The sequence below is a fragment of the Batrachochytrium dendrobatidis genome, assembly GCF_000203795.2.
Source record: "Batrachochytrium dendrobatidis JAM81 unplaced genomic scaffold BATDEscaffold_9, whole genome shotgun sequence".
In the NCBI taxonomy this organism is placed as follows: domain Eukaryota; kingdom Fungi; phylum Chytridiomycota; class Chytridiomycetes; order Rhizophydiales; genus Batrachochytrium; species Batrachochytrium dendrobatidis.
Window position 1 is genome coordinate 841,968 of NW_006281107.1, and position 16,424 is coordinate 858,391.

Genomic DNA, 16,424 nt, shown 5'->3' on the forward strand with positions numbered 1-16,424 from the left:
CAAACAGCGTTCCGTCAATGAATAGTTTTGATGTACAGCCCTATTCACAATAAAACATCTTCAACATGAACTCTTCATTACACGAAACCGACTTTAAACTATTTGGTGAATGGAAGGAACGTAGTGTTGTATGTGCGGTAGATTCACGTTTTGTGTTGTATTGAGTAAGTTGGAAACTGAGAAATTGAATTCATGTTTGTCCGAGTCAGTTTCAGTTAAAGGTCACCAGCGGTATGGGTAGTGAATGCCTAGATAATAACTGGGATTTGGATTTGAACTATATTTTATTTGGAGTGTTAGGATGGTGGTGGTGGTGGTGGGGATTTCGGAAGTGGAGGTGGTGGAGCAAAGCCAAAAGGTGGAGGAGGAGGTGGTGGGTATCCGTAATACCCACCATAATAAGGATAGATGGGCGGATACCCAGGAGGTGCTGGCGGCCCAACAACATAATGATTATATGGCGCGGCTTGAGGTGTTGTTGTTGAGAGTGAGGTTGATGGCGGTGGATGTAGTGCAGAAGCATATGGTGTTTGATACGGAGCATGAGTCGATGCTCCGGCTGAGATCTTGTGTTGGTGTTGTGGTGGATGATATCGCTGTTTAAGTTGCTCGACATCTTTTCGAACTGTATCTAGTAGATCTTCACAGAGCTGCTTGGCAGATTGAACATCCTTTTCAATACTCCCACTAAACTCAATTCAATAGGGTCAGACCTGCAGTATATCTATAATGCAACATGCAGTCATGTACACGCTTAAAAGAGTTTACCTGATATTAACAAACATGGGCTCGTCTGCTTCCTGTCCCGTAGATGCTTCGGTAAATCCAGATCCATGACCTCGCAATTGAACACGAGTGCTAGTCTCTTGTTGAATGTGTTTCATGTACGAACCTCCTGGACCAACAATCTTGGCTCGAAGATTCATGGCAGGTGTTGCATCAATGTCGACAGGTATTTTTTCATGGTAAAAAGTTCGACTCTAAAAACAAAGCATAAGTGATAAATGAATAGCAATGTTTATCCAGTCAAACTGAGCTTACATGATGGATACGAGGCTCCACTAAAGTTATGGATGCTTGCTCAATAATGGAATTGATTTTATCAATAGCCAGATCCAGCGCCTTCTGGGTAGGAGCAATCAGATGCAAATACAAGGGCTAACAAAAATACACGAGATCCAAAATGAATTGCATTTCTTTTAATAATCATCGATCCAATCAGCACTTGAACCAACTTACTGGATCTTTTGTAGTAGCTCGATTTCTATCTGGATAAAATTTGCCACGAGTAGTGATACTAAAACAAGGATTCAAAAATAAGTATTTCCAGTTGCAACCAGCTACAACACACATTGGCTGATAACATACTTTACTGAAGTTTCTTCAACAAGACTATTCTGAGTAGCACGATTGGTGAGCAAATAGCGGTTTTTGATATCATTGATATCAATATCTTTTACAAACTGATCCTAAATGATCGCAAAGTATAATCCAAAAGCATTGCAACTCTATTAGCTCGAGTTTTGTTCTAATTGGATTGAACATCGTGCTTACCAAATGGACAGAGGCTGGTTTTAGTGAAGAGTGCTGAAGTGCACTTAGACGAGACACAGCAGCAGCAGTAGCAGCAGCAGTCGACTCAATAGCAGATTCCGGCTCTATAACAATAGAATGGCTTTACAAGGTTAATATGCATCGAATAAAGTAAAAATTGATTTAAATTGCACTGATTTGGCTTGCCTGCAGATGGATTGGGATTGCTCTCTGTTGCAGTCTTTTTTGTAGAAACCGCATTCACCTCGGATGCGGTTGATGAACAAGTCTGCTCCGGTTGCTCAACATCCCATTTGCGTTTGCGACTAAAGTTGGACTCGATGTTAGTTTGAAACACATACTGAGCATTATCAAAATAAAAAGTTTACCCCGATGAAATAGGGTTTGCATGAGGAGATGATACTGTGGATGATTCCGCTGAATTATCCAATGAATTGGCTTTCTGTACTAGTTCAGAGGTCATTGAATGCACAGTTTGCTGTCCAGACTCACTGCTGTTCATCTGCAATGCGAGCGGAAAGAAGCACAAAAAAATTATATTGGCAATGTAGTGTCCTCAGGATGATTACAGCAATTATCCAGCCGAATGAATTCAACGATAAACAGTTTCATATTTGGTGATAATTCCCACCTAATCTTACCGAGTAATATTGTTTTTTGAATTCTAGTCTTTCTTGATGTTTATTCTTGTACAAAAATATAAATGCTTACATTTCTGTTCCAATACATCCTTGACATCTTTTCAACCTCCAACCCAAATACTGGATGGCCAGCATGTATAGTTGCATTCCTGAGATATGTTGGACTAGATCATATTTGATATTAGTAGTTTCAATAACAAATATGTAACAATTGTTTATTCCAAGACAATCATTCCAAGACCAATACAAAAGTGTTCATTTTACGTGAATACGACTGTAAAACTATTTCAGCAGTCAGTAGATTTAATAGTCGAAATTCTGTAGTTGCCATTTGGAAATAGGCCAGAACCCAGCAGTTACTTTCCGGCCACCAAAAAATCGTCCATGCATATCCGCTTGTGCTATTCAACATAAAGACCATAAATATACGTGACAAATTAAATCTAGATTTGTTGGCAAGTACTCACCCTTTATGGCAGCATTCAGATCAGCAAATTCGACAAACACCCGAACAGCTTCATCGTCAGGCACATGACTTCCAGGTACTTCATAAACACTACATTCGATCACTTTTCCAAACTTGGCACACTCCTCGGTAGTTTCCCGACGCAACTCATCATCCACTTCACTTTTACCAACCAAATTTGTCAAGACAACAACTTGAGTTGGATTGCTATTTATAGTACGCTGTCCAGATGATTGGGCATAATGTGGGGTTGGTAGTGATGCTTGAACAGGTGTCTTGATTGTGCTGGGAGGCTGTTCTCTAAACGATTGCCTAGTTGAATGATTAGTGCTTCAAACTGAAAATTAAATAAATGCCTCAATATATAGTATTGGAATCATAACACATACTGAGTCTCGCTCATGCGAAGTCGTCGTAAATATGCATCTTCTCCAGACACGTCCGGATGTACAGCAGCTGGTTGTGACACAGGAGCTGGATCGCTACGAGTTTGAGCATTTTGTTTAGAGGCAGGCTGCACAAAACTCCTGGCTGTATATTCAAAGAAAATGGTGTAACAATGAAAGGATAGTGAGCAGATTAGATTCATGGCAAATATTCGATGCATTGGCTAGATAAAAACACGTTCAACTCGCCCATATTTGCACTAAACGATCCTATCTGAGGTGCATTCTTCTTCATATCTTCCATTGCTTTGGCCAAGAGTTTCTCACGAGCCTTTTGCTTGATCCGTTTTGCTTCCTTTCTGCATACCCAAAACTGACAAGGTTTAGTTGGATCTAGCCAAGACACAATAGGTCATTAATATACGTCTGCGGTTTGAAATCAGTCATCAGAGTTGAATAGCTAAAACCATGCTTACCATAATCACCAATAGCTCCTGGAGCTGCTCCATGCACCAATGCGGATGTATCTATTTTCCTAATCACAGAGGATCTTGCAGAAGACTGTTGTGATGCTGATGCAACGGATGGTTTTGCGGTTGGATGGGTTACTACTGGTCGTATATTTACCACTGGGGCTACAGCTGATACGACTGGAGGAGCAGTAGCAGGATCAGTGACAATTTCTGCAGAACCAAAAACAGATTGTTTTTTGATAACCGTAGTTGCAGATCGAGGCTTGAATCCCTGAATGGGTTTCCGTTTGATGGGTATGATCATATTGGATACACCCCACTGTGCTGTTCAGGTAGGATATGAGTTAATCAGTCTGGAATGCAGACTATTCCAAGTTCAACCTATTAAAGTCCATGACCAAGAATGAGTGTATACCAGATTGAGTGGTTGATCCAACCACCTTTGAAGAATCGTCCGTAGAGTTGTTTGTAGAGCCAGCAGGCTCAGAACCAAGAGCTGCGTAGAGTGACTGCATCGAGCGTAGTTGTGCCAAACTTGCTGCCAATGAATATTAAATATCAGTAAACACTACTTTGATGCAACAGTCTGGTTAATCTGGATTGATAGTATACCAGAGTATCACTTATGGTGGATTCCAGAAAGACTCGAGTTATTTAAACCGAATCAACTGTTGAAATTCTGGGAAAGTTCAAATCTTTGAACTAATCGGATTTAAAAACTGGCTTACGCTTTATCTGGCAGCAACAAGTTTGATTCTTTACACATTAAACTATTTGTAGAATTGAATTTAGTATCTTGTTGATCAATATGAACAGTTTTAAAATACATTCAAATCTTCAAAATCTTGAATTCATTGCTATTATAACCGTATTCACGTAAAATGCAACACTTGATTCGAGAATGATTGAATGTTCGGTACATTTTTCTATCAAGAATTGTATGGAATTGCTCAATTCACTTTTTATCAAATGATTCTCGATAGAGTTTAATAGACAATATGAAACTATATGCTTCACGATATTGCTGAATGGCAGACAATCCAGTAGTTTTGATGAGTTCAAGACAATCCGGTAGTTTTGATGTGAATCGACACCCTTATTTAATGTTTTACGTGAATACGGCTGATTCAACTTTTACCATTGCAAAACCTATTAGATCATGGCATGGGCAGCTTCTCAAAGATTGGGTTATGTATTGACCAATCATGCACTACGCAATCCATTACGTCGCACCGTCTTTGTTCGCTCAACCCCACTGTTCAATATGCGACTCCATAATGGAATGTTCCATCCTGCAGCTTCAAGGTCTGTTCATGCTCCAGCAAATCACAACCGTCATGGCAACAGCGATAATGATTCCAAAAAGAACATTTCATCTGGCACTCTTATCCGAATTTTGGCTGTTGCATCGCTGTTTGCTTTTGGTCCTTTTGTAAGAATAATATGTTGAATCATTGCATTCAATCATCGTTGGATTGCATTGTCAAAATTTAAAATTTTATATATTCGACAATACATTTCATTGATGTCAATTGAATGCACAATCATTGACATCAATGAAATGATGATCCATTTAAATGTCTTGTTTTTATAATGTGTTGTGTAATTCAAATGCATATGCTTATCCAACTATATTTTTAATACGTATTCTATAGTACCATCTTATTGCGTCAGATGAAGAGACCAAAACACAAACTAAAAACACTCCTGCTACTGTTAAAATAAAAGTTCCTACTTCAGCAACAGCATCCTCAAATCAGCCCAAGCCCATCAAGGGGGTTCCATTTGTGCAATATGTTCTTATTGGTGGTGGAACTGCGTCATACAGCGCCATGGAGGTATAAATCTGACATTGCTTTATTGGTGATCATGTTTATTGACAAATTCAACGACAATTTTCAATTCTAGGCTATCCGAGAGACTCAACCAGATGCACAGATTCTGATCATTTCTGAAGAGGAATTTGTTCCATACCAACGACCACCACTTTCAAAAGAGCTCTGGTTTGCAGATGACACCTCGCAGCAACTTACTTTTAAAGATTGGGAAGGCAATCAGCGCAGGTAATTGTATTGCTTGTTTGTCTGCAGACTTGGTAATCTTGCATACTCAATCTTGAATTATGATAGTCTTTTTTATTTTCCAAAAGAATCCTATCGTGTACTTTCCCTCGATCAGATCAGCACATTAGAATCGCCATGTACCAAAATTCAATACTTGGCCAACACCAAAGTCGTTAAGCTGAATCCAGAGGATCAAACAGTTGTCCTATCTAGCGGCGATCGTATTCAATATTCTCGGGTTTTGATTGCTACTGGCGGTACTCCTAAAAGGTATTTTTTATTTTTGTAATCAGGGGTTTAAAGTAGTATTGATTGGCTTGTTTTTAATTATCCATATTCATTGATACAGCCTTCCTGTATTTGATGGTCTTTCCGAAAAGGCAAAATCTCGTGTTATGACCTTCCGTGGGGTAAGTTGCTGGATAATAGAGCGACTACTATTCATTTTATGACAGAACCCTAAAAGCCATTTGTACAAACATAAAATGCTGCATATCGACTATAGATTAAAGATTTTCAGCGTCTCGAGTCTCTTGCTAAGGAGGCCAAGACAATTGCTGTCATTGGAGGCGGCTTTCTTGGAAGTGAACTTGCAGTTGCACTTGGTATGACTCTAACATGATTTTAAATACTCCATGACAATCTTGATTTAACATTAATATTTTACTGCTTAAATACCCTGTCAAACGAATCAAGCTCGTAAATGTAAGTACTTGATGATTACCACGACAGTGTATGCCATTACATTTGCATAACTTTGAATTTTGTCAATCCTTTTTTATATTTATTAGCTGCTGAAACAGGCACCAAGATTGTGCAGACTTTTCCTGAAGATGGTAACATGGGACTCGTGTTTCCACGCTACCTTACCAAATGGACCACCGCTAAGCTTCGCGAAGGTATATTCTATAGCTCTGATTGTATTTTACTAGATATATAACATATTTCCTATTTCCATACAGTGGGAGTTGATGTCAAAGAAAGCACCGTGATTACCAATGCTAAAGAGTCGGGCGACAATATTGAGCTGCAGTTCAAAAATGGAACCTCTGTTGATGCTGTAAGACAATCATGTGCTGTTTATTTTACATTGTGATATGTTGTGCTCATCTCAAACGTATTGATCTGATATAGGACTTGATTGTGTTGGCTGTTGGTCTGTCGCCAAATCAGGTATTTAAATAGATGTTGTATATTTTTAAAGCGTCATTAGTTTATCAGTATTATATGGTTTATTCACATTGAGAATCAATTTTCTGGTATTCCAGGAACTTGCCTATTCATCTGGACTTGAAGTGGATTCCATCCGTAGTGGCATTGTTGGTAAGACAGTGAATTATTTACACATGTGGATCAAATCTTGAGTTTCAGATACCAACCTTTTTCCAATAGTAAATGCTGAACTGGAAGCTCGTACCAATGTTTTTGCGGCTGGAGATGTTACCAGCTATCATGATATTGCACTTGGTCGTCGCCGTGTGGAGCACTACGATCATGCTGTGATGAGCGGACGTATGGCTGGATTTAATATGACTGGTGTCAAGGTAATGATTCAATCTATTTCTTAAGCCAACCAATTCAATCGAGTGTTTGGACTGAAATGTAATTCCACTGCAATGCAATGTCAATAGAAACCCTACACACACCAAACTATGTTTTGGAGCGATCTTGGACCCAACATTAGCTATGAAGCTGCTGGAATCATTGACTCCAAGCTACCTACCGTAGGTGTTTGGGCTAAAAAAGGAAAGGATGCACCAACCGAAGAAGAAACCGAGGAGTTTGGCAAAGGAGTTGTATTCTATCTATCTTCTAGCAAAAAAGTCATTGGAGTGCTGACATGGAACGTGTTTGGCAAGGTAACAGTCGATTCGCATCATCCTGATAAACCGTGCAGATGGCTTTCAGATGGCTTGCATGAACTATTCTGACTTTTTATTCAATGGTTTAGATGGATTTGGCTCGCAAAATCATACGCGAAGCCAAATCTCATGCCGACATTGATGGCTTGGCACGTATGTTTGACATTCATAGTAGCTAATATTACATGAGTGATCTTTCTATCGGGTAGTATTTCGATCCAACAGCAATATGAATGACTTTATGCACTGGTAGCTTTTGTTGAAAGTGATGATACTCACTATTGCCATTGGTTCGTACTGCAATCGCTAAAATAATATCAAGTCTTGTAATAACTTGCAGTTTTTATTATTTCAAGCCAGATAAAACAATGCAACTGTTTTTAATCCGGTTTCCTGGTCAACATGTCCAGTAGATTAAACTGTAACAGACATGAGAATATGTAGATATTTAGCTCTATTCACAACAGTGTGTTGGACTTGAAGAGTTTGGTGTGCCAGATACACTGCAAGTAAATGAATACAAAAGAACTCGGGATTACATGAGCAGTAGTGTTGCTCTGGTAGACATATAAAGCTGCTTGTACCATCTTGCACAGTGTATGTTTTCCTTGCACCAGTATCGCCTGTGATCTGAAGTAAAGACACTGAAGTTGTGGATTACTAGACAGTACAATCGAATGTGAATCCAGACCACTTACCATGACCTGCATCTGCTATATCAGCTGCTTTGGCTGTTACATCATCTCCGCAGAGAAATGCAATACTATTCAAGACAATGTGTATAAGCCGAGTATCCAGACAGTGGATATGATTGGTAATTCAACATTACCTGCATAACTGATCGTCATCTATCGGAGTGTCTGGTTTGGATGGTCTTGATACGATCAGACAATCCTTGATGCGAATGTTCATTGCTTTAAACTTCAAATCACTCGATAGTAAAAACAGTAAATCCGATTACTTGAATGCATTTATTTGATATTCAAACAATGGTATCTGAAGCCAATGGTTTGCGTAGTTTGGCTTGTACCCATGCACGATACATCTTCAGTTTTCGAGTTCGGTTTACTATCAATCTACGATCCACTCCGTTTTGTAGCACTTCAAACTGGGAAAACATGCTTTCTATTTCCTCATTTGTAAAAAAATACACTCGAGTTCCGTCGCCACGAACATAAAAGTGGTCTTCCAACAATCTATCCTTTTTAAATCGAAGTTGGGCTAAATCGTATCGGCCATAGTCACGGAATAAAACAAGACCACCTGGTTTGAGCATGCGATATATGTTTTCGGCTGCCTGAGTCCATGTCGAAGGATGAATTGCTGAAAGAACAAATATGCATGTGCAAACATCGATTGATCCTTCCTCTATTTCTACAGGAAATTCTGATGATGTGATATCTAAATTCCACAAACGGAAAAGGATCATAAAAACAGTTGAATTTCTACTCAAAGCTTACATGATTACAAAGCAATCACAATTACCATAGACAAAACTCTTGCATCTCGATTCGTCATACAACGGGTTACTCTACTCGATAGTTACCATTTGGTATAAGTATCTTGAATGTTGGCACACATCAAATATACTCGCTTACCTTGACAACACCAACAGCTTCCTTGGAATAATCGCATGCATACACCATTACGTTTGAATCTGGCGTTTCTTCAAGAAATGGAAACACAGTGTTTCCTATTACGTATTGCCAAGACAATATGCGATTATTAAAAAGACACGATCAGCATCTGATGTTGATGGTCTAGACTTGCATGCAAGTGACGTACCTGCACCACATCCAATCTCACATAAAAAGAATTTAGACTAGACAAATAGATTCAAAAACAATAAAAACTCATTAAATCTCAATACAAGACTAGTCAGAAGCGTGGCATTATACCTCGGTTCTGGTTTTAGAATACTCAAAAAGCTCTGGAAACTCTAGTCGTAACCAGTGTCTGTCCTTGAAAAACCTATTGGTGTTTTTGGCATAGAATTCATCCCAAAAAGAAGCTGCCTTTTCATCAAACAGCACTACATTGGAATACATCAATATTAGATTACGATCCGAATCAACCTATTCAGCATATTCTATATCTTGCCTCGCTGCATTTCATCAACCTGTCCTTCCATTTGTTTCTGAATAATAACCTGCGCTTGTTGTTCTTGTTCTTCGCTCCATTCAACATTATCCCTAAACATATCAACACATGCATTCAAAATAAGTTCAAGTTTCCAACACCGAGTTAAACAGTGACACTGCAAGGAATTACCAAGCGTTATGATCAAACACTTGATGATCGTTCTCTAATGTTCGTCCTCCAAAACGACTCAAACTGGAGTTCTGTTTACGAGTGCCAACATCGTCATTCAATTCGGCAATATCAACCGTCGGATTGTGTTGTGCGGTTGGACTCGTCATGGCCGTATTTTCCTAAACGTGCAATCGTTAAAACGATTCTATCGAAATGGCAAGACAGCATTTTCACTTACAAAATAGTTTGCCAAAGAAATAAAATTAATCAGTTTGAATTCATGGTCGAGATATCAGCACCACCGAGGCAGCACATACTCGCTACGTCTGGATTTATCAATGGATCGTCTTTGGATAATGAAATGGACATTGACGAGGCAGCAACAGACAGACAAATGGTCACTCCAGGTGAAATCATCACAAAAGACTCGGCCTTTATGAGGTATCTTGTACTGGATGATATACATTACATGGATTGTCATCCAGTTCGTCTATAACTCATGTTGATTTTCACTATCTGGATATACTATTTAGAGGTCACGGTACATTTACTGAGGAGCAGGCTCTGGTTGCATCGGTTGCTGGTGTTGTCGAGAGAGTAAACAAGTTGATTTCAGTCAAACCGCTCAAGTCAAGGCAAGTCCATCCCATAATGACCTTTTTATGAGTCGATTTGGAATCTAATTCAACATGGAATCATATTTTGAAATGTTCAGATATAATGGCGAGATTGGCGATGTTGTTGTTGGTAGAATTAGCGAGGTAAATCCATGTTTGGATGATCCGATTCTATTGCAATTCATCTAAACAATTGAATGATATGAAACAGTTGGGACCTAAACGATGGAAAGTGGATATTAAAGGACGCCAGCACGCTGTCTTGCTCTTGTCATCGATTAATCTACCAGGAGGTGTTCTAGTAAGTCCATCTAATCATGCGTAGTTTAATTACCATTAAAACAGGACAGAATGCTTACTCATCACTTGTTTACAATGATATCATGAAATAATAGCGTCGTAAATCGGAATCGGATGAATTGCAAATGCGAACGTTTTTTGCCGAAGGAGATTTATTGAGTGTGAGTTGCATCTTTAATTATCCGGAATATTGCAGTGGTATGATGTTAATGGTTATTCATAGGCTGAAGTACAAGCGTTTTTTGGAGATGGTGCAGCATCACTACAGACTCGAGGTATCAAGTATGGCAAGGTAAACAGAACATGCCACGAACATGCGCATACATGGCGAGAAAATAACCATCAATGTATTTCAAAACTGTCATGATAGTTACGCAATGGATCTTTGGTGATTGTTCCATCTGCTCAAATTAAACGATCAAAGTCACATTTCATCACACTTCCATGTGGTGTAGATGTTGTTTTGGGTGTGAATGGCTACGTGTGGGTTTCCAAACACATACCAGTTGATCCTGAATGGGCCAACCAACCAGATGGACTTTATACAAATGAGAACGAGGTAGATTTGAGGCTAGTTGTTTGACAACCATTCACTCTTGCCAATCTAACACAACTTGATGTGTTTTCCTATTAGTCGATATCTGATGCTGAACGTGAGGCTATTGCTCGTGTATGCAACGTGATTACTCTTCTTGGTCGTCAAAACTGTGAAGTACACGAAAGCTCTATTGTATATGCATTCGACGCATCTCTAGATTATCCAGTAAAAGATCTTCTCAAAACATCTGTTCAACAAGCAGTTATCAATCAGGCATCAGCCTTGTTACGAGAAGCCAAAACCCAATAAACATTTGATGTGCAGTTAAACTTTGATTTTATTTGGTCGAGTCACACAAGACAGCACCATTACTTTTTCTTTTTGCTTGGTGCAACACTGACATCTTTGCTCTTGCGCTTACGATCTTCACGATCGTCTTCGGCTTCAATCTCTTTAGACAACAGCATCACAAGCGTGTTACATCGTCTCATAATTTCCTAAACAATAATATCCATAGAGTATCAGCCGTCTGTATTAAAAAGCAGATAGGCTAGAAACAAAGTCAATAGATTGACTTACAGCTGTGGTGCGTGATTTAATAAACCAATCGAAACGAAAGAGAGGCGATTTGCGGATTTCGGTACGAATCTTTTCATAAATATCATCCGTTCCATATCCAAACTTGCCTAAAGTAACCAGCTATGTATACACATTAAAGTTGAATAGGTGTCAAATTCCAGTTTGTAGTTGCAAGACAGTATTGGAGATCAAGCCAACTTACTAAAAATCGGTCTTCCTCCTCAGTATAGTTTTTACCCTTGTTTTGTCCATATACTAGTTTAAGCTGCTGAAGCGGCAAACGATACTTGCTTATTTTGGCAGTTATGGCCTCGTGAACCTCCTGTACCTTTTTAAGACGTGCTTCACCCTTTTCAATATTGCCTACAATTTTTTCGTGGTCTGGGATTTCGGTATAGCGCTTCCAAAACACAGTCGCATAGTCTTCTACTTCCTTTAAAGTTTTTCCCTCCATGTCGTTTGCAATGGCCTCAAGATTGTCACTGTTTAAAAATACTATATTAGAAGGTGGAGAGTTAACAAGGTAAATTGAATACGTTGCATTTCGTACCGTCCATGTTTTTCATTGGCCCTGCAAAAAGTTTGAAAGTCTCTTTTTGTCCAACTTTCAAATCCTTTTTGGGTAAGTTGTTCTTTTTCGGCAATTTCTTGATCAGTAAGTGGTTCAGCAGTTTCAATACGGGCCTCTTCCAAAGCCAGCCACTTTTCAGCAGCAGTCTCGTCGGTTTCAGTCGAATCTGCGCGACTAGGCTTATAGCCAACAGATCGCCAAAACTCATACTTTTCTTTTTCGTTTAATTCAAGAAGTCGTGTAGGATAAAACTGGTATTCTTGAAGAGTCATTGTTTTGGGTTTGGGTGGACGTGGATTCGCCGTGCGTGTGCTGGTCAATGATACTTGACGGTAATAGTTGTCGACATCGTAGTTGACTTTACGTTCGCGTTTGGATGGACCGATCCAGTTCATACCGATACCAGAACGCTTGTCTCTGAAATCTTCTCCCTCCCATTGATAAGCGCTTGTGGTGTCTTCGACTGTGAATTTTTGCAAGTCATCAAGACCCATGTTTTTGTATTTGTCATCAAGCTCTGCTGTTTTCTTCTCAGAACGCCTTAGAATCTCGCCAATATCGTCATTGGAAATTGTACTACATTTGTAAAACATTAGTCCAACATAACATGCAAAATAAATAGTTTAAAAGGCAATTAACCCAACCTGTCGGATGAGTTAAAAATACTCTCAGCACCATATTGAATCATGGAAACAAGATCATCCTTTGACGAATCTGAGTTATATCAAGAAATGTGTTAATAGAGTATGCCAATTTCAAGCCATTTTACATCAAGTAGTCAATACTGTGTACTTTTTGTAGGCTGGATCACTCGTCCTTGTTGAATAACTAACTGATCTAGCCTCAGCTTTTGAGTAGCACGATCAATTACTTTTTCTTCAATAGCATTCTACCGAGGTTCAACAATAAGCAATCAGTATTTATATATACTACACGACAAACCCATTTTGTAGACATCAAAACAATACGGTACCTCGGTAATGAAACGGAAGATAACCACTTGCTTTTTTTGACCAATACGATGAGCACGATCCTCGGCTATAAAGGAAATCAGTAAGCTCGAGTTAAAAAAAACAAAATAGACATGATCATTTCTGCTATACTATATGTTTACCTTGCAGATCCTAAAGCAAAACAGTTGGATGAGATACAATCAATTTTAAAAATAATCAAAACAGCCATTTAAAATTAGCTTCAACTTACCACTTGAGGATTCCAATCATTGTCATACATGATAACAATATCAGCAGTTGCCAAGTTGATGCCAAGACCACCAGCACGTGTGGTTAACAGGAAAATGAATTTGGAGCTATCGGGCTTATTATACTCATCAATGCTATTGATACGATCTTCGTGAGCAGTAGTTCCATCAAGACGACAGTAATCAAACTCTTTCCAAATGCAGTAATCCTCCAAAATATCAAGTACACGAGACATTTGACTAAACAGTAGCACACGAGATCCTTGGGCTTTGAGATGCTGAAGAAGTTTGTCCAGCAGTGCCATTTTACCAGAGTTGTCAACCAAATGCTGATCGGTAGTGTAAGGTGGACCAGGTTCTGCACCATCAAACAGATAAGGATGGTTGCAGCATTTTCGAAGTTGCATGACAATGTTCTGCAGTCGAGTCTTGCTTTCCTTACGACCGGCTGCACCTACAGTTTTCAAGTGACGCACCCGCAATAGCAAGTTAATATTAACTCATGCCAACCAAGTCATAATAAAACAATCTCGAAATCTATACCGTTGACTGCATCAATGTCCTTTTCAAGAAGCCTTTTATACCACATGCGCTGCATGGTACTCATACCCACGTATAAATTGATACGCTTTTTTGGAAGCAGTGATTTCTCCACATCAGATTTAATACGACGAAGTAAAAAAGGTCGAAGAACCTTGTGAAGTTGTTTCACGACCTTGTCTTGATCGCCTTCTTGGTCAGTAGAGAACCAGTTATCAAAATCTTCAGCAGAACTAAACACATCAGGCAGCAAAAAGTTCAAGAGTGCCCAGAGCTCGTGCAAATTATTCTAAAGCAACCCAAAAACAAATATGTTAAATAGTCTTGATTAAACATTTGAATGACATACAGAAACACAATCATTTAAAAGCAACAAAATTTACCTGAAGAGGAGTGCCAGTCAATAACAACCGGTTGCGACAGTTCATTAAACGAACAATCTGAGAAAGAGCAGAATTTTCATTCTTAATCCGATGTGCTTCATCAATCACAATATATTGCCACGCAACTTTGCTGAATGCAGACTTTTCCAAAAGACACATTTCATACGAAGTAATGCATACTTCAAACTTTCCAGAATGGAGTGAGGAGGAGATCAGCCCAGCCTATAAACGGATAAGAGGTTAAAGGTGATGCACTTTGGTATCAATTTGGCAGAATCTAAAGTTAAACCTACTCGCTCATCTTTTGGTCCGTGAAAGATAAATGCAGTAATGGATGGAACCCATCGTTTAAACTCGCTGAACCAATTGTGTAGTGTGGATTTAGGGACAATAACAAGGTGGGGGCCCTTGTTGTCAAGAAAGTGTTTAAGGTAGCCCAAGAAAGATATAGATTGAAGTGTTTTACCAAGACCCTATTTGGAAAGCATTATTAAACAACTAAATACTGATGCAATCTTAAATGTATAGAACACCAACCTACCATTTCATCGGCCAAGATTCCATTAATACCATTTTCGTAAATTGAGATTAGCCAGTTCAAGCCTTGAATCTGATAATCACGCATTTTCCCACCAGTAACATCTAAATTGTAATAGGCGATAGCGCAACGAATGGTCAACATCAACAAATGTAGAGTCAAATGCAACACAGATGGTATTCTTACAAGCAGGAGATTCGGTAAATGAAAACGTGGTTAAAGGCTCGTCATTTAAATCGTTTTTAATCAGCTCTTCATCCTCTTCCTTTTCGGTCTTTCGACGATTTCGAGATGGCCTATAGCGTTAAATACATTCAAAAGCCTAGTAAATAAGACAATCATTTGTATTATTGATGGATCTATCAATACAACAGACATACGGTTCTTTTTCTGTAGTTTTAATGCCCTTGTCTGTAAAATCTCTAAACTTTCTAGCATCGGTTGACTTCATCTTGGCAATGTTCAGAAAATGAGCTAATCAAATCAATGTGTCAGATAACAAATAGTCATATCTTGAAGAGTGAGGTTTATAGTTGTTCACAAAGAAATTTACCAAAAATGTCAGTCTGTCCAAGCAAATAGGCGTATCTTCTGCGAGCATCCTCAATCTATACAAAGATTAATAAAACATATCATGAGCAACGAATACACATTGAAATGAGAGAATGATTTTGATTGGTCATAGACTGATTTGTTGCGTTAAACATTGCACAATTAGGTTACCTGCATCGCTGAAAGAGCTGCCTTTTTCTCTGTAAAATCAGCCTTCTATTGAATCCAACACAAACATGTTAGCAAACGTCAATCAATACGTATGACATTAGGCTAAGATTGACTAAAACAAATCATACAGACGATCAATGACAACACAATGCAGTAAATCACTCACTCGCTCCATGGCCTCTGCTTGAATTTCAGATCGTTTTCTAGGTTGCTGTGCATCGTCATTGATCCAGTGGTGAATACAAGACAGCAGTGACGTGACCAAGTAGTGATTGATTTGAACAAATTTAAAGTTAGAACTGTTTGGATGATTGATAATAGTATTGACAAGATGATAGTAGAATATGCTTAGTTTTAAAGCAGTGACGAGTCGAGCCATTTCAAAAGTGAGATCCACACAAGTATGTTGCATGACTAAACGTTGGTATACAAAAGTGCACTCTTTGTATACAGCCAGCATGACGCTAAACAAGAACAACTAAAGAGTCGCTTGAACAAGCCAGAGTGTGTTGGCTCGTAAAAGCTACAAATCAACCTCATCTATCATCTTGACGTTTCCAATGTAATTATACTATGACTTGAAATTGAATTGTCTGCAATTGCAGACAAATACAGCTAAACTGTAGCTCGTAATGAAACTGTTTTATAAGATAATGCAAGCAGTTGTGATGGTCCGATGCTCACCTCAAAGTCTTCCATTTTTTTGCTATTCGAAGCAAAGATTTCCGACCATAAA

At 38.8% G+C, this 16,424-nt stretch overlaps 6 protein-coding genes across 6 annotated transcripts; 2 read left to right on the forward strand and 4 right to left on the reverse strand.

Annotated features, from left to right (window-relative positions):
- Positions 1 to 296: 296 nt before the first annotated feature.
- On the reverse strand, positions 297 to 2,035 carry BATDEDRAFT_35579 (uncharacterized protein; the record flags this gene model as incomplete). The annotated part of the gene is made up of 6 exons (XM_006680359.1): positions 1,741 to 2,035; positions 1,555 to 1,658; positions 1,240 to 1,469; positions 1,042 to 1,158; positions 769 to 980; positions 297 to 687 (listed from the first exon to the last, which is right to left on the reverse strand). Exons 3-6 carry the CDS (start codon positions 1,351 to 1,353, stop codon positions 297 to 299), a joined length of 834 nt encoding a protein of 277 aa, XP_006680422.1. The 5' UTR covers positions 1,354 to 1,469; positions 1,555 to 1,658; positions 1,741 to 2,035.
- Positions 2,036 to 2,498: 463 nt separating this feature from the next.
- BATDEDRAFT_90160 (uncharacterized protein) lies at positions 2,499 to 3,824 on the reverse strand (the record flags this gene model as incomplete). The annotated part of the gene is made up of 5 exons (XM_006680513.1): positions 2,499 to 2,596; positions 2,663 to 2,961; positions 3,051 to 3,188; positions 3,284 to 3,440; positions 3,524 to 3,824. 5 exons carry the CDS (start codon positions 3,822 to 3,824, stop codon positions 2,499 to 2,501), a joined length of 993 nt encoding a protein of 330 aa, XP_006680576.1.
- Positions 3,825 to 4,679: 855 nt separating this feature from the next.
- Positions 4,680 to 7,776, forward strand: BATDEDRAFT_35580 (uncharacterized protein; the record flags this gene model as incomplete). The annotated part of the gene is made up of 13 exons (XM_006680360.1): positions 4,680 to 4,952; positions 5,176 to 5,358; positions 5,429 to 5,583; positions 5,650 to 5,853; positions 5,933 to 5,993; positions 6,089 to 6,188; positions 6,375 to 6,482; positions 6,546 to 6,643; positions 6,718 to 6,756; positions 6,852 to 6,906; positions 6,976 to 7,127; positions 7,215 to 7,442; positions 7,535 to 7,776. The coding sequence occupies 13 exons, from the start codon at positions 4,680 to 4,682 to the stop codon at positions 7,622 to 7,624; spliced, it is 1,746 nt and encodes a 581-aa protein (XP_006680423.1). The 3' UTR covers positions 7,625 to 7,776.
- A 622-nt stretch (positions 7,777 to 8,398) lies between these two features.
- On the reverse strand, positions 8,399 to 9,898 carry BATDEDRAFT_90099 (uncharacterized protein). The gene is made up of 7 exons (XM_006680514.1): positions 9,717 to 9,898; positions 9,546 to 9,637; positions 9,344 to 9,477; positions 9,231 to 9,267; positions 9,044 to 9,138; positions 8,931 to 8,976; positions 8,399 to 8,846 (listed from the first exon to the last, which is right to left on the reverse strand). The coding sequence occupies exons 1-7, from the start codon at positions 9,863 to 9,865 to the stop codon at positions 8,428 to 8,430; spliced, it is 972 nt and encodes a 323-aa protein (XP_006680577.1). The 5' UTR covers positions 9,866 to 9,898; the 3' UTR covers positions 8,399 to 8,427.
- A 161-nt stretch (positions 9,899 to 10,059) lies between these two features.
- BATDEDRAFT_35582 (exosome non-catalytic core subunit RRP4) lies at positions 10,060 to 11,475 on the forward strand (the record flags this gene model as incomplete). The annotated part of the gene is made up of 8 exons (XM_006680361.1): positions 10,060 to 10,139; positions 10,232 to 10,327; positions 10,414 to 10,459; positions 10,527 to 10,616; positions 10,711 to 10,776; positions 10,839 to 10,907; positions 10,986 to 11,174; positions 11,250 to 11,475. 8 exons carry the CDS (start codon positions 10,060 to 10,062, stop codon positions 11,460 to 11,462), a joined length of 849 nt encoding a protein of 282 aa, XP_006680424.1. The 3' UTR covers positions 11,463 to 11,475.
- Positions 11,474 to 16,392, reverse strand: BATDEDRAFT_17244 (uncharacterized protein). The gene is made up of 18 exons (XM_006680214.1): positions 16,373 to 16,392; positions 15,855 to 15,899; positions 15,689 to 15,733; positions 15,519 to 15,573; positions 15,346 to 15,439; positions 15,152 to 15,261; positions 14,969 to 15,069; positions 14,721 to 14,900; positions 14,428 to 14,649; positions 14,048 to 14,333; positions 13,503 to 13,958; positions 13,277 to 13,341; positions 13,096 to 13,192; positions 12,948 to 13,017; positions 12,283 to 12,879; positions 11,935 to 12,214; positions 11,733 to 11,852; positions 11,474 to 11,650 (listed from the first exon to the last, which is right to left on the reverse strand). Exons 1-18 carry the CDS (start codon positions 16,385 to 16,387, stop codon positions 11,522 to 11,524), a joined length of 2,967 nt encoding a protein of 988 aa, XP_006680277.1. The 5' UTR covers positions 16,388 to 16,392; the 3' UTR covers positions 11,474 to 11,521.
- Positions 16,393 to 16,424: the final 32 nt, after the last annotated feature.